The following is a 25,385-nucleotide window of genomic DNA, read 5'->3' on the forward strand; positions in this document are numbered from 1 at the left end:
AGATATTTCTTTTGAAACCATTCCACCTTTATTTCAACCCGATGGATCAGTAGTACCAGCCTATCATCATGTATATATAAAACATAATAAAGAACCACTCATCCCTCAACAAGAACCAGAATGGGAAATGACCCGTTCAAATGAATTTCCAGAATTTTTTACTCGCTTTAGAGCTTTTCAAATCTATGATCTTATACCAACCCGGAATAAATTATTTCATCTCATTGGCGAAACAAAAACCATGTCTATATGGAGAATAAAACCTTTAGAACACATCATTGTTCCAAACCCTTTTATTACTTCTGAAGAACAGGATTTTATAACCGAACTCAGTGTAGATATACCGGAACCATCTTCCTACCTCAGCGATGACGCATTATTTTGGGACAACCTGGACGATGAAAGTTATCATAATCTACAAAATGCAATGGAAGGATGATGTCAGCAATGACGATATTGAAGCAGTAAATGCGTCTTCAACTACAAAAATTAAATATGACAGTGCAAGTTCAGAAGCAGTAAAGACATCCACAAGCCACGTATTATGCATGCAATAAAAAGAAGAAAAAGGACAAGAGAAAGAGACAAGAAGGGAGAAGAACGGATGAATAAACAAAAGTCAAAGTCTCAAAAGTCTTTGTATTTATTACCAAACCTCTGAACACCGTAAATATTTTTCCTACCATCCAACCACTTGAAATTAATTTTCACCTGTAATCTCACCTGTCACTTGTAAATGCTTTGCCTATAAATTAGTGGTAGAAAAAGAAAAGAGGTGTGCCCGAGAAAGTGTGTGCAATAGTGTGCAAAGTTGTCTGTAAAAAGAAGCTCCATCATCTTCATCTTTGTAAATTCATCAGCAATCAATAAGAAAGTAAGAATTTTCTGTTAAATTTTTTGCCTTCATTTAAATTTCTTTATCATGTATTTTTCTTACCCTTAGGGGGTAAAAAGGGGTAAAAAGGTAAAGTAGGGAAATGAAAATTATTTGAATTATTTTTAAGTTTTCTTTACTAGTTAATATATGTAATATACATGGATCCTTTTTATATAATGTTCTCATCAACATAAAAAAAAAAAAAAAAAAAAAAAAAAAATCGGGTTATTTAGAAAATTTTGGGTGTAAAATCATGTTTTAAAAACTAGAGTCTTTAGTCTTAACCCTTGACCTCAAACCCGTTTTTGCCGGAAAATTGGCGTTTTAGGGAGACTATGTCTGGTCAGAAGGGGGGTATTACCTTGACACGAAGTGATGTTTTAATTGAATTTTACTACCTGAATTTTTGAGATATCCGATTTAAAAAACTTAAATTTTATACGTTCATAAGCACAAAACCCTTTTATTATTTTATTAGGTGTTTGAAAATTTTATATTATTTTAATAAGTCTTTGTAAAATTTTACACTATAATATTAAGTTTTCCAAAAACCTTATATTAAAATATTAAGTTGAAAAATATTTTTATATTAAAATATTAAGTTGTTTAAAAATTTTATATTATTTTAATAAGTCTTTGTAAAATTTTACACTATTTTACACTATATACACTTGAATTTTCACTTTCAAAGTCTAATTCACTAATAAGTTCTTCTTCTTCACTATCTAGCTGATACTCATTTATTAGGTTTATTTTTAATTGGGTTTTTCTATTTCGTTCATTTAATGGTTTTTTAAGCTCAGGACATTCAGGTCTTATATGGCCTTCCTGACCACACAAATAACATTTACACTGTCTTTTTCTTTCTAAGGTTCTTTTTCTTTTTATCCAAAGCTTTCCAGGTTTTTTATACCTTGTATGATATGGTCGTTTTTTATAAAAGGTTTTTGACTTTCTTCTTAAAAATTTATTATATCTCTTAGGTTTTCTAAACTTATATTCTCTGCATCCTATATCTAGATTTTCTCCTATATGTAATTTTCTACAAAGTTGTTGATTTATGTCTTGTTTCTTTATCTGACTTCTTTCTCCTATGCTTACACATTCTCTTTCTAACCAATTTTTTACAAATTCTATTCTAGCACCTATATAAGGAGAGTTTTTATACTCGGAGGTTGTAAATTCATTCCATAGTCTAAGTCCTACGGGTCCTTGTATTTTTAATATATATTTATTTAAATATTCTGGGGTTCTGTCTACTCTAGCAAGGATTGCATATTTCCTAAATTTTTGTTCATATTCTCTTATATATGAAAGGTTACATAATTTCAATTGTTCTAACTTATGAAGGTATATTACAGGTTCCTTTACATCTTCTTGTGTTGTTCCTAAAAAATAAAGTTTTATTAGATTTATAAATACAGATATGCTAAAATTATTTATGACTTCTTGAAAATAGCTGCTGTTTTCTTGTTCCATGTTTCTAAAAAATTGTAGTACGGTTCCTCTAAGGGTGCTTTTACAAAATTCATAAATTTCTTGTTGGTTTTCAAAGGATACTACCACACCTGCTGAATTTAAAGATTGCTCCCAATTTTCTATGGTTTTTCTAAGATCTTGCGCACTATCTATATCTAATATTGTTCCATATTCGTATATTGGTTGCAAAGAACTAGAAGGTTCTGTTTTAGTTTTCCATTGAGGTCCTTTTGGCTTGCTATACGACTTATTGTATTTTACTATTTCACTTTTTACATTTACAATTTCTTTTTCTTCATTTATTGTATTTATTGATTCGTTTGAGATTATTTCTATGTTTTCGTTAACTTTTGGTTGAATAGTAAATTGATTTATCATTTCTATATCTATAAGTTTTTTGATTAAATTGGTTTTATAGAGTTGTTCTATTATTTGGTCATCTGTATAGTTGTTACACATTATATTAGCAAAGTTTTCTTGATCCACTTGTTCATCTAGTAATGTTGGATTACTAAATTCCTCTAACATTATATTTACTAACTCTGAGTTTTTGTATAGGTTTTCTACTGTCTCAATGTTTAGTAAAATATCTTCTTGTATAACATTTACATTTTCTATCTCATTATCTGACTCTACCTCTACATTTACAGTTTTATAATTTCCAAAGGTTATACTTGCACTTCCATCTTGGTTTTCATATAAGCTACTGGATGTTGGATATCTTATTATTGGTTTATTTATTTGAGGTAATTCCCACTCTTGTCCTAGTAAATAGTCTATATTTACAGGTTTTGCTTCTATCATATTTACTGTCTTACTTCCAAAGGTTTTTACTATATCATCGAATTCCATCATACATTTTAAACTTAAAGCATTAGTAGTTTTTCCTATAAATCCTATAGCTATGCTAAGGTTTTTACTTCCTACTTCCATATCATAACCTTTAGTATTTACAGTTATTTTTATTTTTTCTGTGAATTCCTTAAGATCTATACAAAATTGAGGTATACAACCAATAACTGCGTAATTTTGGTTCATATTAACTTCTGCACTAGCTAAAAGAGCTCGTCCTACTGTGTTGTTTCTAGTATCTAAAAGGTTAATATTTATAAGTGCTCCAATTTCTTTACGATGAAGTCCTATTATTCCTATCAAAATTATTCCTAGGTGCATATATTTATCGGTTTTATTTTTTAATAATTTTTGTTTTGTTTCTGGAGATACTAAATCTAAATATACAATATTTCCTATTGAACTTATAGTATGTTGATTTAAAAATCTAGTTATTTTATAATTTTGAACTAATTGTTTTTTGTAAGGTGTTACTTCCTTTACTGCCTTTTTTGATTTTTCTTCAATAAATTCTTTTACATTATCTCGAGGGTTTATTGCTTCTACTATTTCCATGGTTTTATTGCTAGATTTTTTGGTTCAAAAGGATTTATTTTTCTTTCTATTTTGATTATTGGTTTTTCTCCTAAATTAAAGTTTTCAAATTGTTTTAAAAGGTTATTTAATTTTTGTTCCTCTGATATTACTATATTTCTTTGTTCTAAAAGTTTATCTACTTTTTGGTTAATTTTTTCTAAAGTTTCTTTTAAATTTTGTTGTTCTAATTTTATTTGTTCTATTTCTTTTCTAACAAATTTTTCTTCTCTAGCTAATTGTTCTTTAATATAATCTAGGTTATTTCTTAGCAAATTATGGTTCTTAAAGTCTTCCAGCTTCTTTTCTAATTCCTAAGACCGTGTTCAGTTTTTCTACAGATTTTATTTGTCTTTTCTGGATTTCTTTTAAAATATCTATAAATCAATCATTCATAAGGAAATCACATATGTTGGACCCCCACCAAAGCCCGATCTATATTGCATGAATTAATCTCATAAATTTCATTATTCGGAATTACGGAAAATTCGTTCCTACTTATTAAAATCAAGAGGAGCAGAAGATCATTTGAAAACCAAAATAGAATTAAAAATATTTGAGAGAAAATTAGATTTTTGAAATTCAATTGAAAAATTGGAACCTTGAAGATCACTAGAAAATTGGAGTTTTAAAGTTTATTTGAAGATCAGACTTTTAGAGATTGAATGTGAGAATGAGAATTTTTAGAAATTGAATTTGAAAAAATGTTGGAGAATTTGAAAAATGATTTGAGAGTTCGGGATTTAAAATAAGTGGATAAGCGGAGCGAATAAGTAAATCAATGGGATAGTGACGATGGTGAAATAATAAAGATCAGGTAAATAATTACGAGAGATGGAATTTTTAGAGGTTGGAGATTAAACTTATAGATTAAAAATTTAAGAAATTATTTAGAGATGAGATCTTTAATATATGAACAAGTGAACAAATAAATGGACGTGATGACATTAATAACGAAAATAATTACTAAACAGTTGAATGTGAACAGTGGAGTTTTTGATATTGGAAATTAAATTTGGACGTTGGGTTTTTGAAGAATTGGACTTTAATTGTATGAATAAATAGATGACCATGAGATAATAATACTAGTTAACGAGAATAATATTTAGGCGAATAAAGATGAATAGTAGGATTTTGGGGATTGAAAATTTAATTAGGACATTGGATTCTTGAAGAATTGGGCTTTAAGGAATGAGATTTTTAAGGAGGATGAGTAAACACATGAGGAATACTAATAATGATTAACAAACATAATATTTAAACAAATGAAATTGAATAGTGGAAATTTGTGTGATTGAAGATTAATTTGAAACTCGGGTTCCGACAAAAATGATGTTTGAACGGGTGAAAGTGAGTAGTGGGAGTTTGAAAATTAAGTTCGAAAGTCGGATCTTTGAATAATTGAACTTTGATTATTAAAATTTTTAGAAGAAAGAAATAAGTAAACGTGGGATTTATAATAATGATAACAAAAAATGATATTTTTAAATGAATAAAAGTAAATGGTGGAATTTTTGAATCTAAGGGTTAAATTTGAAAATCCGATTTTGAGGAATTGAATTTTAACGATTGAAATAAATAAATAAATATGGAATAATGATGCTAATTAACAAAAATGATGTTTAAACAAATAAAAAGAATGAATAGTGGAATTTTTCTAATTGAAAATTAAATTAGGGCATTGGATTTTTTTAAAGATTAGACTTTGAATAAATTGCTAGGTATGGGATTATAATACTAATGAATACGAATAATATTTAGGCGAACAAAGATGAATAGTGGAATTTTTGGGATTGATAATTTAATTCAGAAATTGGATTTTCGGAGAATCGGACCTTATATAAGTAAATAGATATGGAATGAGAATTCTAATTAGCAAAAATAAAATTTAGACGAATAGCGGAATTTCTAGGATTGAAAAATTAAATTAGTATATGAGATTTTTGAATGATTGGACTTTAAATAACTGGATGAATATATGATGATAATTCCAATTGATGAAAATAAGACTTAAATCAATTAATGAAAAATTAAATTAAGATATGGAATTTCTGAAAGGGTTAGACTTTAAATAGTTAGATAATATGAGATAAATAATTCTAATGGATAAAAATGATATTTGAACTAATTATTGAAAAGTTAAATTAAGATATGTGGTTACTTTGAAAGATTTAGACTTTAAATAGTTAGATAATATGAGATAAATAATTCTAAAGGATGAAAATGATATTTGAATTAATTATTGAAAAATTAAATTAAGCCATGGGATTTTTGAAAGATTAGAGGTATAGAGAGATTTATTTCTTTTTGGAATTGAGGCAACCAAATGGGCTAGCTCAACATGGGCTTGGGCCATGAGGGTGGCTAGCTTGAGGAGCCATGAGGCCCCCCCATCAACAAGCTTGGGCTGGGCTCCAAACTCAAGTCCACATCCATGCTATGGGCAAGCCCAATGGGCTGACTTGATCACAAACTTGGGCTGGTGCTCCAACCCAAGCCCAAATCCAAAGCTACCATGGGCGGGCTCAAAAACCCATCTCAAACCCAAGCCCAAAACTTCATCTTCCTCCAGCTTGCTTCTCCACCCGAATATCATCCTCAAAGGGAGCTCCCACCACCGGCGGCAAGATGGAGAGAGAAGTCGTGGCGGCGGTCCGGCGGCATCCAGAAGGTGCCGCCGTCACGGTGGCTGGTGCAAGTGCCCACATGGCTGGAGCGGTGATGGCGGTTGGTGAGGAGCAGTGGCGGCAGTCCCGGGGTGCTTGCAGCAAAGAAAAAAAAATGAAGGATGGGGCGGCTCGCGTGCATGGGGCACCGCTTGCATGGGAATCCAAGATGGTGAAACAAATGGGTATGAAGATGAGTGGGGACATTATTGATAGCATGGACGGCTGGTGATAATGGAGATATGAATCACAAAGTGGTGGGATGGGTATGAGGAGTTTAATGAGAGAAAGCGGGTGTGAGAAGTTCGGTAAGTGCAAGTGAGAAGTTCATGAAGATTTTTGAGAGGATGGGAGGTGGATGAACGACCTGGTTCACTGAACCTCGGCAGGTTGGTTAGTGAAGGCATTGCTCCACCAATCAGTCAAAAACAGAGTGATAAAGAGAGGAAGAAAAGCATGGAAATATAGAGTGAACCTAGCTATATTTCATGGGTAGTCAATAGAGCTGGGGGCAGGCATCATAAACATGGGACAAGAGCATGATTCTTTTATCCATATCAGGTTCGTGAATGAAGTCACGCGTCAAATGTTCGCAGGGGAAGCCCAGGAAGCCAAAGAAAAATTAAACAGAGCATACATACACATAAACAGCTTTAGCAAAACAAATCAGTAATTTTTGGTGCCCAAACCGATCAACAGAAAATAAATCATACCTATGAACCCAGAGAGTTTCTTCTGTGTGGCAGCAAAGGCACCCCTCCTCCTTCCAGCTTTCTTTTTTTTTTCCTCTCTTCCTCTTTGAATCTCTCCTTTTCTCCTAGCCCCTCTCTCCGTTCTCCTTCTTTTCCCTTTCTCCTATCTTCTCGGCAAGCCATCACCTGCTTTCCTGTTTCAGCAGTCAGCAGCATGGCGTCTCTTGCAGCTGGTCCCACGCATGGAGAGGGGTCCCCCCCACACTTCTCGGGTGCAGCATGAGGGGTCTACAGCTAGATATAGATATGGTATCTTAAGAACCAATTACACATATCTTATCCTATCCCACCCACCACACTTATCTCAGATGTAAAAGGTAAAGATATGCCTGATTGATATCAATAGTCAGCATAAAGCAGCCCTTAAGTCCTCATTCTTGGATGCTTGTGTGGTCATAATTAATTTGGTTTGCACTGGGGGATATTGTTTATATTACAAAAGTCAGGCAGGGACAGAGATGACTCCTTTGAAATCTGATCCATTAACCTTCCCTCCAGAGTCCAGACAAATGCTTCGTGTCTTTTGACCAATATTCAGTGGATTTTGACAGAAATGGCATTTTAAAAATATATTGTTGTCTTGGTTATAATATTTATAGAGTGCAGTTGGATGAATAAGAAATATTAAAAATTATTTGTGAGGAAGTCAGAGATTTTACATTGCCAAGAAGGTAGAAAGTTTATTTCAATTAATCAAATGATTTTTTATGTCCGTAGACTGATACTTCGTCAAAGATATTATCCACTGAAATGGATTGCATCACTCAAGCAAAGCCAAAAAAACCTTTGGTTTTTCCATCTTATTTGTCGTTATTGCTTGTATAATTTAGGCGGAGATAAATGCAATCCTATGTTCACCCACGAGTTGAATCAGCAGCCATGGAGTTCCAACTTCCATTTTCAACGATTGCCATGGCCGCCATGTTCACCTTTCTGTTCCTCTACTATTTTTCAAAGATAGCAAAGAGTTCTGAGAGGAAAAGAACAGCTCCGGAAGCCGCCGGGGCGTGGCCTGTGATCGGTCACCTCCATCTGTTAGGAGGCCCTGAGCTACCCCACAAAACCTTGGGGGCGATGGCCGACAAGTACGGGCCAGTCTTCTTAATCAAACTCGGTGTGCAACGAGTCTTGATGCTGAGTAATTGGGAGATGGCTAAAGAGTGCTTTACCACCAACGATAAAGTCTTCGCCAATCGGCCCAAATCAATAGCAGTGGAGGTCCTGGGATACAACTATGCCATGTTCGGCTTTGGCCCATATGGCTCCTACTGGCGACAAGTACGCAAGATAGTCACTACAGGGCTTCTCTCAAACAGACGACTTGAGATTGTGAAACACGTCTGGATATCAGAGGTGAAGGCGTCAATAAGAGAGCTATATGAGTTATGGATCAATAAAAGAAGTGATTCAAACATGGTGTTGGTGGAGATGAAGGATTGGTTTGGGGACCTATCCCTCAACATGGTTCTTAGAATGCTCTCAGGGGGGCGAGATTCGAGCAGCAAGGAAGAGAGGATGCGGTGCCACAAACTGGTGAGGGATTTTTTCCAATCGATGGGTACTTTTTTGGTGTCGGATGCTCTTCCTCTTTTGAGGTGGTTCGATTTTGGAGGCTATGAGAAGGCCATGAGGAAGACTGCAAAAGATCTAGACCATCTACTTGAGAGCTGGTTACAGCAACATAAATCAAAGCGATCATCTGAGCAGGCGGACGGGAACCAGGATTTTATGGATGTGATGCTGTCCATGTTAGATGACATGGCTACGGACGAAGATTTAAAGGGTTTCGATGCTGATACCATTAACAAAGCTACATGCCTGGTACGTTTTTTTCTAACCTAGTTTATCCATTATAAGGGAGCAAATTATTGGGAGCATGCACTCTCTCTATATTATTCATCACCGCTTGTGGATTAAGTAAAAATGAAGAAACATTTTTAAATTAGTATTTTGGAACAATTGATCACAACTTATTTCTGCTTTGCAGACAATTCTGGCAGGGGGCACTGACACTGTTACAGTTAGTTTAATATGGGCTCTCTCTTTGCTGTTGAACAAGCCGCAAGTATTGAAAACGGCTCGAGAGGAGTTGGACTCGCATGTAGGAAGGGAAAGGCAAGTTGAGGAACGGGACATGAAAAACCTGGCCTACCTCAATGCTATCGTCAAGGAGACCCTGCGTTTGTATCCAGCTGGTCCACTCACAGCACCACACGAGTCAACGGAGGACTGTCTCCTGGGTGGCTACCATATACCAGCTGGCACACGCCTGCTGGCCAATCTTTGGAAAATTCATCGAGACCCAAGTATATGGTCAGATCCAGATGAGTTCAGGCCAGAGAGATTTCTCACAACTCATAAGGACGTTGATGTCAAGGGTCAACATTTTGAATTGATTCCGTTTGGGAGTGGTAGAAGAATTTGCCCTGGTATATCCTTTGGTCTACAATTTATGCAATTCACACTGGCCAGCTTGATACAAGGGTTTGAGTTTGCAACCATGTCCGATGAACCGGTTGATATGACTGAGAGCATTGGGTTAACCAACCTCAAAGCCACCCCTCTTGAGGTCCTCGTTGCTCCACGCCTGTCATCTGATCTTTATGAATAAATGAAGTGTCCATTCACTGATACATTTGGGTTTCTTTTCTAAGTGCTCATAAATCTTATCCCTTTTTGTGGAAGTTCCTCCCAGATATCATCATGGATGATTAGCTTGAAATTAAGAAAATGTTAATTCTCAGTGCAGGACCAACAAACATATATACTTTGAGACCAGCTTTCCATGTTTGAGATTATGTTTGGTTGGTGGTATTGAGTAAGATATTAATGTTTTTAGATATTATTTTTAATTATGCTCTATTGGAAAGTATATGTTATATGTTAGGATGTCATGTCTCATAACGTACTTTCTTATATTTAATTTGTAAAAAAATTAATAATTAATGAAATAAAAAATATATATTATATTTTAATGTTTGATATTTATTTAAACTAAAAATCTTCTTATAAAAATTCAAAATTTTCAAAAAAATTATATGTCAAAGAGACAATTTCAAGCCAATTTTCTTTATAAAAAAAACGACAATAACAACAACTTTCTTCAATTATTTTCACAAAAATAGTCTCTTATAGAGATGACTTTAGGCCAATATCACTACAAGAAAAAAGTGAAATAATGATACTTTTTAAACGTCAAGAAATATAAAATATGACACTTCCCTGAAGCGTCATCTCTACCCCTATCATTAAATTTTATAATTAACAATGACACTTCCAAAAAGCATCATCCTTTATTAATACTTTCAATGGCGCTTTAAGAAATGCCATCCTTGAATAATGTCAATAATGACACTTGTGGAAGTGTTATCTTTGAACATTTTTAATTGAAATAATTTGTATAAAATTACCATTCTTGACACTTGTGCAAACGTCATCTTTGATTTAATTTTATTAATGATACTTTTAAAATTGTCTTCTTTATTTAATGTTAACAATGATGATTATAAAAGCATCATCTTTGAACAATTTCTATTAAAAAATAATATTTTGATTCCGTTATTAAAATAATTGATTTTTTGTATAATTAAATTAAAAAAAAACAATTACAACCGATAAAATAAAATTGAATTTCATTAATTAAAATATATCCAAATATTGATATACATGAACCTAGCTTAAACAATTAAAATAACCACCTATATATATTAATTACACATAAACTTATTAATTATATCAAAATATTTCAATAAGAATTTCTAATTCTAACATAAGAACAAACATTGGTACCAAGACTACTAAAATAAAACATAATATTTAAAAGCATGGTTCAACCTCCTAATGAGTTCACTGATGTACTTTTCATGGTTTTTTACTTCGTCTTCTTTAACACAATGGTTTATCTTCTTTTAGCAAACAAGTTTCCTTTGTAACCTGTAAATAAAAATAAGGAAGAATATAAAACATCTAAATTATATATACAAACAATAAATAATAAGCATAAATGAAATTATAACTTTCACAAAATTAATTTAGGTTATCAAGTTTGCTTACATGAATCCCCTTAGCCTCTTACATACATGGATTGTGCTCCTTTCAATTCATTATAAAAAATAAAAATAAAAATTATATTACGAAGTGTTTTTGAAATAAAATATAACAAATTATTCTAATGTAGATAAAAAGCTTTTCATTGTCATCTCTATGTTGCACCTTTAGAACATTACTTCAAAAAAGACCTCATAAAGAATTCATCAAAGTAAAACTAGACATGCAAAATATTTCATTAAGGAGATCAATGAGTTGAAACTAAATAAATAAATTTGTACTTTATCAACAAAATACCTGAACTACAATTTCAACTAACATGTTATGCTTTCCCTAAAATAAGGAAAAAATGTACTCAATTTTTTTAAAAAAGTTTGATTTTTTATTGAACAACATAGAAGAAATAAATTTTGTTTTTATGAGATAAAATATTGTATTTTTAGTATAAATTAACAGTTAAATTAAATCTTTAATAAACTCATAAACTCCAAGTAAATAAATATGTATTAAATGCTTATTATAAAGTGTATATATGAGTTAGGGTTGCTCACATTTAATGGTAAACTCTTAAAGCATTCTTGAATACAAGAATAAGTCCTATAATGCACAATAAATAAATAAAATATCAAGGTCCAAACACGATAAAAACCATCATGTTGTCACTATGTTATGATCAAAATTTTATTTTTAATTTCTTATATATATTTTTATTTAATTAGTTTTTTTTTTTTTCCGGTTCCTTTGAATTTTGTTTATTTTGATAATAAAAGGAGCTTGTAATTTACGAGTAATATATTTCCAAATATGATATAATATCAAAAATTAAAAGTGGCAAATCATAATACCCCAAAACAATAAGAGAATAAATGAAACATGACATAAATATTAACTAACCCAAAATAAATATTCAACAAGATGAAAATTTACCTAAGCAAAATTAGCAAGGACAAATAAAAGGAAAGTAATTGGGTTGAGAATGGTGACCGTTTATTATACAATGAAAGCAACAATGAATCAACTTCTTCACAAGCAAAATGATGTTCAAAAAAAAAAAAAAAAAAACATCTCAAGTTTTGACTTTAAAATTTGAAAGAAAAGCAGTTAGCTATGAACATTAAGTTTTTGTGAGATTTTATATGAAACTTGAGAAATAGTAAGAAAAAATAAATAAATAATACAAAGGCAATTTAATTTTCTATTTAGTTGGTTTCAAAGATATAAAGAAAAATAAAAAATAGGATAAAATTTTTGAGAATTTATACTGAAAGGAAAACCCGTTGCCTATATATTTTTGGTAGCAAACACTACCCATATTCTATATCCATCTCCTACCAATCTTGATTGTAATATCCATATTCTCTATCAATCTTCTACTACCAATCTCAATGGTAATTTACAGCTCACACATACCTTTTATAACCTGTATATAATACAACAAATCACAAAGGAATAAACAGACTCTTATTTTCCTATTCTTTCTGTAAACATAACATGGTATCAGAGCTATACTTTCTATAAGCAAGCTTTGCACAACACGTCCAGCAACCTTCATCATCATTCCAATTTTTTTCTCTCTCTTTATTCATAGTTGTGAATCATGGCTGATGAATTTTCTTCATCCTCTGCAAATTCTGTAGTTCTCACAACAAGAAACACTCTCTCATCTCAACCAAACACCCTCATCTCCATCAATGTTGCCACACAAATGCCATTCAAACTCATCAAAATGAACTATGCATCTTGGAGAGCCCAATTCACTAATCTTCTATTTGGATATGATCTATTGGGCTTCCTCGATGGCACAACTCCTTGTCCTCCTGAAACCATCCTGCAATTTGGTTCTACAACGTCTATCTCCAATCCCGAGTGCAAGTTATGGAAACAACAAGATCGTCTCATTCTCTATGCCATTCTTGCATCAATCATATGGGTTGTTGCCCCACTTATCTACTCTGCAACAACTTCTTATGAAGCATAGTAGAAACTGGAGACCACCTTTGCAAACCGATCACAAACCAGAATGCTTAGTTTACGTAATATTCTGATGAAGACAACAAAGGGTTCTCAATCCATTGATGAATACATGCAAACCGTCAAAATCATTACTGATGATCTTGCTCTCATGGGCTATTCTCTCAGTGAAGATGAAATTATCCTTCATGTTCTCAATGGGTTGGGCAATGATTTTAAAGAAATTAGTGTTGTCATTCAAGCCAGAGACTCACCAGTGACATTCGAAGAACTTCATGACAAGTTACAAGATCAAGAATCTCTTTTGAAGCAAGATGACACCAGCAGGGAAACTCCACCAATCACTGCTCAGTTTCATGACAAATTCTCTAATCATAAAGGAAATAGTGAAAAATCCGGTGGACATCCAAGAAGCAATTTCAATAACAAATGATCAACCAGTAACTTTGGCAATAGAAATATCTTTGACAGTCAGGGAAAAAAAATTGTTCAAGGTAATCAGAAATTCTCCAATCAAGGAAATCACCATCCTCAACAGCATTTCAATTCTTTACAGTATTCTTGGTGTCCCAACAATGGTACCAATCAACGCCGAATTATTTGTCAACTATGTGACAAAACTGGCCACAGTGTCAAGGTATGTCGTTCCCGACCACCACCACACTTCTCACTTCAAGCCAACTACATGGCTAGGGATCAAGCCAACGATAGTGACACTTGGATAGTTGACTCGAGTGCCTATCATCACATCACTTTGGATCTTCAAATTCTTTCACTACACTCTGATTATGGTGGTAATGAGAACATTATGATTGGCGATGGTAATGGCATTCCTATAACTCATGTCGGTTCCACCACAATCGAAGCACCCACAACCATTTGTTCGCTTGACATTGTTTTGTGTGCACCCTTGATTAAAAAAAAAAACCTTCTTTCTATTTCTCAGTTTTGCCATCAAAATAACACATCTATTGAATTTTTTCCTGATTTTTTTATTGTGAAGGATTTGAGCATGTGGGCATCCTTGGTGCAAGGACGGAATAAAGGAAATGTCTACGAGTGGCCAACGTCATCCACAGCCTTCACAACCAAACCACATGCCTTTCTCGCTAACAAACCCACCATGAAGTCTCGGCATTGTAGTTTTGGTCACCCTTCATCTCAAGTTCTCACCAAGCTAATTTCTACTCAAGCTCTACCTGTGTCTGCACCTCGTATCCTCTCTTCTCATTGTGACTCTTGACTTAGTAATAAAAGTCACAAATTGCCTTTTGGCGCCTCATCAATCTCGTGTACTAGGCCATTAGAAATTATTTACACAGATGTTTAGGGTCCTACACCAATAATTTCATATGATCATTATTGTTATTATGTAATTTTGTGGACTATTTTGACTATTTTATAATATACATGGCTCTATCCACTTAAACATAAATCTGATGTCACTTTTATCTTTGAACGTTTCAAAACTATTGTAGAAAATTACTTTGCAACCACCATACAAACAGTTTATTCTAATGGTGGTGGAGAGTATCAAAGTCTCAGTCATGTCCTTTCTCATTTTGGTATTCAACATCTTAAGTCACCACCTCATACACCCCAAGTCGTTGGTACAGTAGAACGTAAACATCGTCATGTGGTTGAAACTAGACTTGTTCTTCTCCATCATGCGTCAATGCCACTTTACTTTTGGACTTCTGTATTCTAAACAACAACCTATCTTATTAATAAGCTGCCAACTCCAATTTTGGGTCACCAATCTCCTTTTGAAAAACTTTTCAAGAAACGTCTCAAGTACACAAAATTGCAAGTATTTGGATGCTTGTGTTACCTCTGGCTTCGTCCCTATACGTCTCACAAACTTGATCCTCGTTCTCGTCCTTATATGTTCATTAGTTACTCCTTAGAACGTAATGCTTATCATTGCTTCCCATAAACTCTTTGTCTCCCATCATGTTGCATTTGTGGAATCATAATTCCCTTTTCATAATGTCTCATTAAAGACAGATAGGGTCACAAACACAAGTCTTTCCCATTGGTCTCTCCTTGACCAACCTACCCACTTTCCTATTCCGCATACCCATACATTCTCGTCTCGTTCACCAAACATAGACTTGCCACACATAACTCACTGTCCACTTAATGACTTGGTTCACTCAGACTCCATTTTTTTGTCTCGTACCAAGGTTGGCCACTTGCATGGCTCCTCATAGGTAAGTCAGTCCCCCAATTCTCCTTTATTATATCTCTCTCACCAAAACATCTCCTCCTCCCCACACCATGGTCACAACATGATTACCAGAGCCAAAAATAATATTTTTAAACCCAAACAAATTCTTAATTTAAGTGCCACCACCGCATCATCTAATGAGTCATTTGAACCCACAACTGTCTCTCAACCCCTAAAAATTCCTCATTTGCGACAAGCAATGAGTGAGGAATTTGATGCCCTAGTTTGTAACTCTACCTAGACCCTTGTTCCTCCTAACCCCACACAAAACAGTGTTGGGTGCAAGTGGATTTTTCGTATTAAGCAAAACCCTGATGGCTCAATAATGTGATATAAAGCTCACTTTGTTGCTAAAGGCTTTCATCAAAGACTTGGAATTGATTTCGCAGACACTTTTAGTCCAGTGGTCAAGCCAACAACCATTCAAATCCTTATTCACTTAACTGTCACTTATAGTTGGGCTTTACGCCAATTGGATGTTAATGATGCATTTTTGCATGGGACTTTAATTGAAGATGTTTTTATGCAGCAACCACAAGGATTTCGTGATCCTCAATTCCCACAGCATGTCTGCAAATTGCAGAAAGCTATCTATGGTATTAGTCAGACACCACATGCATGGTACACAAAACTCCGAAATTTCTTACTATCGATTGGGTCATCATCTCCAAGTCTGACAGCTCACTCTTCATCCATCTCCAAAAAAAGTTCACTATGTTCCTTCTTATTTATGTGGACAACATCATCATCACCGACACCTCCTCTCAATAGGTCCAACTGTTTATTACTACCCTGGCTCATCGTTTTTCCCTCAAAGATCTTGGTCTTTTGGCATACTTCCTTAGAGTTGAAGCCATACATACTTCCTCCGACCTCTTCCTTTCTCAGTACAAGTACATTCGTGACCTACTAGAGAAACATAATATGTTTGGTGCTAATGCAATTTCCACCTCGATCTCCTCCACTGTATCCCTTAAGTTGCATGATGGGGCCCTTCCAGCTAATCCCACTAAATACCGTCAAGTCATTGGTTCTATGCAGTAACTCTCTCTCACTCGACCTGATATCTCTTCTGTAGTGAACAAACTCTCTTAGTTCATGCACTGCACATCCACTACTTATTGGTCTGCAATTAAGAGGGTTCTTTGGTATCTCAAAGGCACTATTCATCTTGGCTTATTTCATCGAAATCACTCGCCACTCACTCTCTATGCCTTTGCAGACGCTGATTGGGCGGGAAACTCTGATGATCGCACTTCCACATCAGTCTATGTCATGTTTCTTGGGTGTAACCCAATTAGTTGGAGCTCTAAGAAACAAAAAAACAGTGGCTCAATCCTCCACTGAAGCGGAATATCGAGTTGTTGCTACCACCGCAGCTGAAATCAATTAGGTGCAGAACCTACTTTATGAACTTCAAGCCCAATCTCCCTCTACTCCAACAATTTACTAGGACAATGTGGGTGCTACATATGTGTGTGCCAATCCTGTCTTTCATTCTTGCATGAAACACATTGTCATTGATTTCTACTTTGTTCGTGATCAAGTGTCCAAGAAGTTGCTACGTGTTTCTCATATTCATACTTCTGACCAACTCGTTGACTCTCTCACTAAGCCCCTACCTCGCCTTCAATTTTTAAATCATCGTTCCAAGATTGGCATCCAAAATGGAAGCTCAATCTTGCGGGGGCATGAAAGGAAAACCCGTTGACCTATATATTTTTGGTAGCAAACACTACCCATATTCTCTATCAATCTCCTACTAATCTTGGTTGTAATATCCATATTCTCTATCAATCTTCTACTACCAATCTCGGTGGTAATTTACAGCTCACACATGCCTCTTATAACCTGTATATAATACAATGAATCACAAAGGAATAAACAGACTCTTATTTTCATATTCTTTCTGTAAACATAACATATACAATTTTAGAGTAAGAAAATTGGAGGATTGTGGTAGAAAAATAAGAATTTAATTTATATTTTTATTATATTTTTCTTCCCTCCTTTATTTTCATTTTCATATTTTTTTTTCTCCTTATACTTAGTTCAAATTTTCTGTGAACTAAATCTAAGCATAAATATAGATAAATAATAGTGAAGAAATTTAATGTTTTAATCCTAATAAATTTAATATAAAGATGAGTTAGAAATTATTGTAAAAAACTGAGATATGAAAAGAAAATATTTATTTACTTAACTAATAACATAAATTTTATAATTTTGCATTTAATAAGTTCAATTGCCTTTCTTTTTGGTGCAATTGTAAATAGAAAAAACAGGATAATTATTTACACAAATTTTATGAACAAGGAAATTAATTTGAAAGTGCAAGCAGCAATCCATCCATATCTGAATTAGAATTTAAAAAAAAAAAAAAATTGAACAAAGAAAGAGGAAAAAAAAAAACTAAACGAGCATGATGAATAAATGGAAACACAATACTGAATAATAAATAAATAAATTAGAATAACAAAATCATTGAGATGAATTAGTAAGTATTATTTTTTTTATTCTTATAAATAGGTGCTAAAAAAATTTTCACTACGACATACAATAATTGGTCACGGATGATAGGAGGCCTTTTTGTTATTTATGCAACAACATCTCAAAACAAAACCAATAATATTGCACCTATGGCTTAATTCAAATGTTGCTTAGTAACAACTGAATGGTAGAATTTGACTTTTTCAATGAGAAAACACTTTCTCAAATGGTAGGAAATAATTTTTAACTAATGAAACCTCAACCTAAAAAGGAAATAAAAATTCTACCAGCCAACAATTAATAATAAAGGAAAGGGTTGTGCACTTTCTTAATTATTTGATTTCAATTGCAAACATGCTATTTGCTTGTGACCACTAGTTCCACTTGTGAAAGCATGTTTTTTTTCTTTATTTTTAATTTCTCTTCTTTTTGTGTGTGAAAAATCCAAATTCATCTTCTTCAATATGGATCAAAGTCTGGCTTTTAGGCATGAAAAAACACTACAAACACATGCTAACCAACCTCAATTATCAGCATGTAAAAATGAATCTATCATAAAATCCTAAAAAGATAACAAAAGATATGGAGAAAAGCATATATAAAAATAAAAAAGAAATCTTTTTGACATTTGAAATTTTTCCTCAAGCATGAAAATAACTTATTTTTGGATGGGAAAGATCATGAACACATTTAAAGAAAAATATTATTTGTGTTTTGGATAGACAACAAAATTTTGTGGTCTTTGCCTTTTAAAATAACTTTCCTATTTAATATAAGAAAATAGAGAATAACAGAACCATATTTTATATATATATTATTTTCATTCTTCCTTTCCAAAGACTAGAATAAAACTCAATTTTTCCTTCTCTTTTTTTCTTCTAAATTTTCCTAGATACGAAACGATAAAAGACACCTAAAAATTCAAATTCAAAGATGTATCTTCATCACAAAGATCAAACTAAAATAAATGCACAAAACTGATGTTCAATAAAAGCAAAAACCCACATCAAATCACAAGAAAAAACTTGATTTCATATACATTCAGACTAAATTCCATCCAATAGCACTCACCTAAACCCAAAAACAACAAATTAGCAAAATAACACTCACCCAAATTCAATGAATGAAAGAAATATGTGGAAGAAGTTGGAAAACCATAATCAAAGGTGTTGACGAAGTAATGATAATCAAACAACGGAGAAAACAATATTACACAAAAAAAGAAAGAAAACAAAATGAGAGAAGGACGAACCTTGCAACCCAAATATTAGAACCTGAAAAAGTTGATGAGGCTTCAACAACAAATCTCTTGGCAAAACCAAGAACTCCCCACCTTCAATCTTCTCAAACCCCCACAACCCCATAAACCCTAACATACATAACTTCAAAAACTTGATCTCGTAGGACTCCAAAAACTCTTAGTAGAAGAATAATGCAATGTAACCAATAGAAATGATTCTAAAATTTTGGACAAAAAGTCTTTACATAAATAAATTAGAGATTCAAAGGATCAAACCACAATGACGGCTATTGTTGGCATCAGTGAACTCTCCATTTGGGTTCCTGGTAGTGGTATTAGTTTATGGAGGGCCAATGATGGAAACTGAGGAAGGTAATGGCCGATGATGGGGTTTACGGTGGTTGTTTGTTGGATTCTTCCCAGTTTAAATTTTGGTGTGTGGGATTCATGAAAACAAGGGTTTCAGAGTTTCTTGAGGATGATGTCTGAAGGTGATGTTAGTGTTGTTACTGCACTTTCTCGGTGAAAATTCAATTGTAGCTTACCAATGAAGTCATCAAACAACTTACCAATGGGAGTTTCTATGTTGGTATCAGGTTGAGGGTGGGGTTTGTGGCCAGTGGTTATTTTATTTAATGGGTGAAAAATGGATCAAATATATAATGAAAAGAAGATGGTGCTTCCTATAAGGACCTAGGATGACCAAACATGCTACAATGATGTTTCAAAATGTGCCATTATTTAGAAACGCCATCATCTCTCTCCATAAAACGCCAAGAATATGTCTCCAACCCCAAGCGCCAACATTAACTAGTTATATTGACAAACAATGACATTTTTTAAAAGCAACATGAAATCAAGAGTCATTAATTTGATTTTTTTTTTGTACTTTTCTTTAATTTCCCCAGTCTCGGCATCCAACATATGATGCTCAATATTTTTCGATGAAATAAATTGAGAAATGAACCGACTTATCCAAGAATTTTTTTTGAATAGCCAAAAAAAAAAATTATAAGATTGATAAGAAATAAATTATTTTCTTTTTCATTTCATTTACTATTTCTTAGCATCAAAACATCCACTCAATAATATTTCTCAATGAAATCAATCATGAAACCATGTGACTTATCCCACTAAATTTTAATTTATAGAAAAAAAATTTAAGTATGAAAGGATAAAAATTTTCAATCATTCAACTCACCTTTCTTACCATCCAAACATAAAGAACCTTATCATGCCTATCATGGAAAAGCTCTAAATCTCTATAAGATTTATATTATAGAAAATCTTGGTTGAAATTTCTTTACCGTTATTTTGCTCAAGATTTTATTATGAATTCTCTTAAAATTTCTTAAATTTAGGATTTGTGTTTATCGAAAAACTCTTGCTAATTAAGCATTAACAATCACTTAAATATATTATTAAACATCCATTGGCATATCTTCAAATTGATGAATGGTAGTTTTTCATTCATTATTTCATTTGTTCATGTACAGAGTATATATAGAGGGTAATCATCATTCTAAGAATGGGAAAGAATGATACAATGAATGAATGATATAAGGAAAGAACAACTAATATCCTAATATCTCAACATTTCTAATATCTCAACTTTCCTAATATCTAAACATTCCTAATATCTCAACACTCCCTTTCAAGTTGGTGCATAGATGTCACACATGCCCAACTTGTCTAAAAATTTTGAGAACACTCAACTTGAGACTGCATCTTTGGTGAGGATATCGGTCAATTGATCTTCTAATCGAATCTTAGGCAATTCCACAATCTTATCATCCAACTTCTCCTAAATAAAGAATATGTCCACCTCGACATGCTTTGTACGATCATGTTGTACTGGATTATAAGCAATATCACATGCAACTTTATTGTCACAAAACAATCAAATTGGTTGCCTAGATAGGTAACTTAAATCCTATAAGAGGAGTCTTAGCTATAATGTCTCACAAAGTCCTAGAGTCATACCCCTAAATTCCGTTTCTGTACTTGAACGAGCGACGACATTTTGCTTCTTACTTTTCCATGTCACAAGATTACCGCTTACAAAGGTAAAGTAACCAGATGTAGATCGTCTATCATCCACTCCACCGGCCCAATCAACATCAGTATATACTTCTACACTCTGATGATCAACATTTTTAGTGAACAAAATTCCCTTCCCAGGAGCATTCTTCAAATACCTCAAAATACGCATGACTGCATTCATATGTTACTCTCCAGGATTATGCATGTATTGACTTACTACACTCAATGCATAAGCAAGATCTGGTCTTGTATGAGCTAAGTACATTAATCTCCCCACAAGTCTCTGGTATCTTTCCTTATCGGTTGATACTTGATTAGGCTCAACACACAATTTCAAATCTTCTTCTATTAGTGTATCAACGAGTTGACATCCTGACATTCCAGTCTCTTGTAAAAGATCTAAAGTATACTTTCTTTTAGACAAAAAAATTCCTTCACTTGATCGAGAAACTTCAATCCCAAGAAAGTATTTCAGAGGACCTAGATCTTTCATTTCAAATTCTCTAGATAGATAATTTTGTAGAGTTTTTCTTTCTTCAGGATCATTTCCTGTAACTACCATGTCATCCATATATACGATGAATGTCATAATCTTACCATGTTGCTTTTTCAGGAACAAAGTGTGATATGAATTACTTTGACGATAGCCAAAAGCTCTCATTGACTTTATGAACCTTCCAAACCATTCTATCGGGGATTGCTTCAACCCATACAATGACTTCTTCAATTTGCACACCTTCTGACATTGTTTTTCTGACACCATGCATCCTAGTGGAAGATCCATATATACTTATTCAGATAACTCGTCATGCAGAAAGACATTTTTCACATCGAACTGTTGTAATGGTCAATCCAAGTTTGCAGCTAAAGACAGTAATACTTGAACTATGTTGATCTTAGCTACAAGTGTAAATGTCTCTGTGTAGTCAATTTCATAAGTTTGAGTGTACCCTTTTGCTACCAGTCTTGCTTTAAATCGTTCAATACTACCATCTGTCTTATACTTCACAGTATAGATCCAACGACACCCAATTGGCTTCTTTCCTGGTGGACATTCTACAAGTTCCCATGTTTCATTCTTTTACAATGATTTCATCTCTTCATTCATGGTTGTTTTCCACCTTGGATCAGCTAAGGCTTCCTGCACACTATTAGGAATAGCTACAATAGATAATTGATTTACAAATGACTTATTTGATTCAGACAAACGATGGTTAGACACATAGTTGCTTATAGGATATTTGACTTTGGTAGACAATTCAGGTTCATATGTGGGTTTAGGAATACCTCTATTATGACGGTGTGGTAACCGTTTCATGAATGGATAAACTAAAACAGAATCCAAATTCAAAGTATCGGTAAGAGTTAAGGATCCTTCCCCAATTACTGGGGTTGTGTTACCATTGGCTGTGGAAACAATTTTTTGTGAGAAAGGTCTAAGGAGTGAGACTTGTCTAGAATCAAAAATCATATGATCTGTAGCACCATAATCAATTATCCATGCAATATTAATAACAGGTATAGAAGTATTTAAAAACTTACCACCATAATCTATAGTGGCTACCAATGCAGAGGCTTTCTCATTAACATTAGCCTTTGTTTTTATTTTGGCAACAACTGCAATCAAGGTTTTCTTAGACCTCTTCTTCTGTTGATCACGATTATGATCCCACCAGTCTGGATATCCCACAATTTCAAAGCAACGACTCTTGATATGACCAGTCTTATTGCAGTGAGTGCATTTGAAGGTTGACTTATCAATATTAGGATGGTTGGTCTTGGATTGGTCCTACCAATTCTGGGTTGATCGCTATCGGACTACCATAGCTGAGGTGTTAAGGTTGTCAGATTTTGCTTTCATACTAGTATGACGCACTGCCTCTCGTTGAATCAGTGCATAGCATTCTTCCAAATCAGGAAGAGGATCTTTGCGTAGAATCTATCCTCGAACTTGCTCAAAGTCACCATCCAATCCAGCAAGAAAGATGTGCACCTGTTGTCATTCAATGGATTTCTGGTATGCTGCAATGTCCTCAGGGTATTTCATGACTACCTTATCTCGATGATCCAATTCACAAAAAATTTCAGTTAACTCTCCATAATATTCAGAAAGAGACCTGCCACTTTGTTTGGCAGTGAAGGCTTTTTTATTCAAAGTGAAAACTTGTAATTCATCATTTCCATTATAGAAGGTCTTTGATAATGCACTCCAAATTTCTTAAGCGGTGGGTAAGCGTAAGTAACGCTTCATAATTTTTGGACTCATGAACATTAAAAACCATTTCTTCACCTTTTGATTCTCAGCATACCATTTTTCATATTCATCTTCTGACTCTTTTGGTGGATTTGTCTTACCTCAAATGTAGGAAAAATTTTCCCGTTCGGCAATATGCATCTCCACGAGTTGTGACCAAACGTCATAATTTGATTCAGTCAAAATAATTCCTGGATTAAAAGTACCTTTAGATTGAAAAACAATAGTATTTTTTTCACTCATTTTTTTTTTTCAATCACGAAGAAGGGGCGATGGCTGGCCTACCGACAAAATATCCAGGATTTCAGTATTATGGCTCTGATACCATCTTCAAATTGATGAATGGTAGTTTTTTATTCATTATTTCATTCGTTCATGTACAAAATATATATAGAGGGTAATCACCATTCTAAGAATAGGAAAGAATGATACAAGGAATGAATGATATAAGGAAAAAAACAACTAATATCCTAATATCTCAACATTCCTAATATATCAACTTTCCTAATATCTAAACATTCCTAATATCTCAACAGCATACACTTTCTATTTTTTGTTTTTTTTATAAAAAAAAATAATGACTTTTATTATATATAAGAGTTTACCTAGAAAATGTAATAACTTGTAATATCACTTAATCAAATTCTAAAAATTTTTAAATTAATTTTTAAAGATATAAGGTAAATCTATACTTTTTGTATAAAGTTTCTCTTTTTTATGTAAAAGTTTCTATTTTTAAAAATAAAAAATCCAAAATGTATCCAAACAAAACCTAAATTAATAATATTGAAATAGAAATTGATTGTTTGATAGTTACTTTATTTGAATTGTTTAATTAGTTCAATTAGATATTATTTCAATATTGTATATGAATCATGTGATTATTTTAATACTTCAATTTAGTTTAATTTAATTGTATATACAATGAGTCATCATTAAATTGTTTAATGATGATTCATATACAATTCCTTAATTAAATAGTTTAATTTAAGTAACTAATTTAGTTTAATTGAATATTTGTACACGAATGTCTTAGGCTTTGGAGGGTCTTGCCTGCTTAGCAGGGAGAAGGGTGTTGAAGGATACAAATGCCTTAAAAGTGAATAAGGGTTGAGCCATCAAATGCTTGGAGAGTCAAATATTAATTGAGGAATTGCTTACTAATTTGGAATCTCATTTACTATCATTAGTCTTGTATTTGGGTAGCAAAAGGCTCATTTGTTGGATGATTTTGTGGTTGAAGTTTAGGTGATTGAGAGATGGACACAAACCAAACTTAAAAGCCCCGCGAATGAAGTTTAAGCTTTGTCCAAAGCTTATTTTCATGGTATAATACCAATAAAAAGAATCACGTTGCATTTGAATAAAGATAGGATGTGAGACCATTTAACTGGAATTCAATTAATAGAGTTTGATCCTTTAAAAACAACACAATATTGCACGTTATTCTGTCATCCTGAGGTGTTTGGTCTTGGTGTAATGACCAGTAGTTTAATTATTATTACTGATACTACAAAAAATAAACATCTCATTCAAAATACATCAAACACTTAAAACACGTTTACCTAAGAAAACATCATGATTAAAGTCCTTTATAAGAGATAACCTTCAATAAACACCAGTCCGCTTTCCTATCTACCATTAAAAACAAATCTGCAATGACTGCAAAAGGTTGGTTGGATACTAAAAAAGGTGGCCAAACACAGAAGAAACCGTTGCATATAAGTAACTCCTCCCCTTTAGGAAAAATTCTCTCAAAAATCCCGAAACTCATTTCTGCATCAAGAAACCTCCTTTGAATCCAAAAATGATAGAACCAAAATTTTCAATTATTTATGAAGATTTTTTAGCATCTTCTATTACCTAGCTACAATATTTCATAGTATATTTTGTCACAATCTTATGTCAAAA

General features: G+C 33.2%; 1 protein-coding gene and 1 long non-coding RNA gene across 2 annotated transcripts; one reads left to right on the plus strand and one right to left on the minus strand.

Moving 5' to 3' along the window:
* Positions 1-5,997: 5,997 nt before the first annotated feature.
* On the minus strand, positions 5,998-7,519 carry LOC132253194 (uncharacterized). Its single transcript, XR_009464972.1, has 2 exons — positions 7,161-7,519; positions 5,998-6,992 (listed from the first exon to the last, which is right to left on the minus strand). It is a non-coding gene; the product is annotated as an uncharacterized LOC132253194 (long non-coding RNA).
* A 376-nt stretch (positions 7,520-7,895) lies between these two features.
* LOC100259186 (cytochrome P450 CYP82D47) lies at positions 7,896-10,092 on the plus strand. Its single transcript, XM_010666324.3, has 2 exons — positions 7,896-9,020; positions 9,187-10,092. Exons 1-2 carry the CDS (start codon positions 8,040-8,042, stop codon positions 9,808-9,810), a joined length of 1,605 nt encoding a protein of 534 aa, XP_010664626.1. The 5' UTR covers positions 7,896-8,039; the 3' UTR covers positions 9,811-10,092.
* The last annotated feature ends 15,293 nt before the right edge of the window (positions 10,093-25,385 follow it).

The sequence above is a fragment of the Vitis vinifera genome, chromosome 18 (assembly GCF_030704535.1).
Source record: "Vitis vinifera cultivar Pinot Noir 40024 chromosome 18, ASM3070453v1".
In the NCBI taxonomy this organism is placed as follows: domain Eukaryota; kingdom Viridiplantae; phylum Streptophyta; class Magnoliopsida; order Vitales; family Vitaceae; genus Vitis; species Vitis vinifera.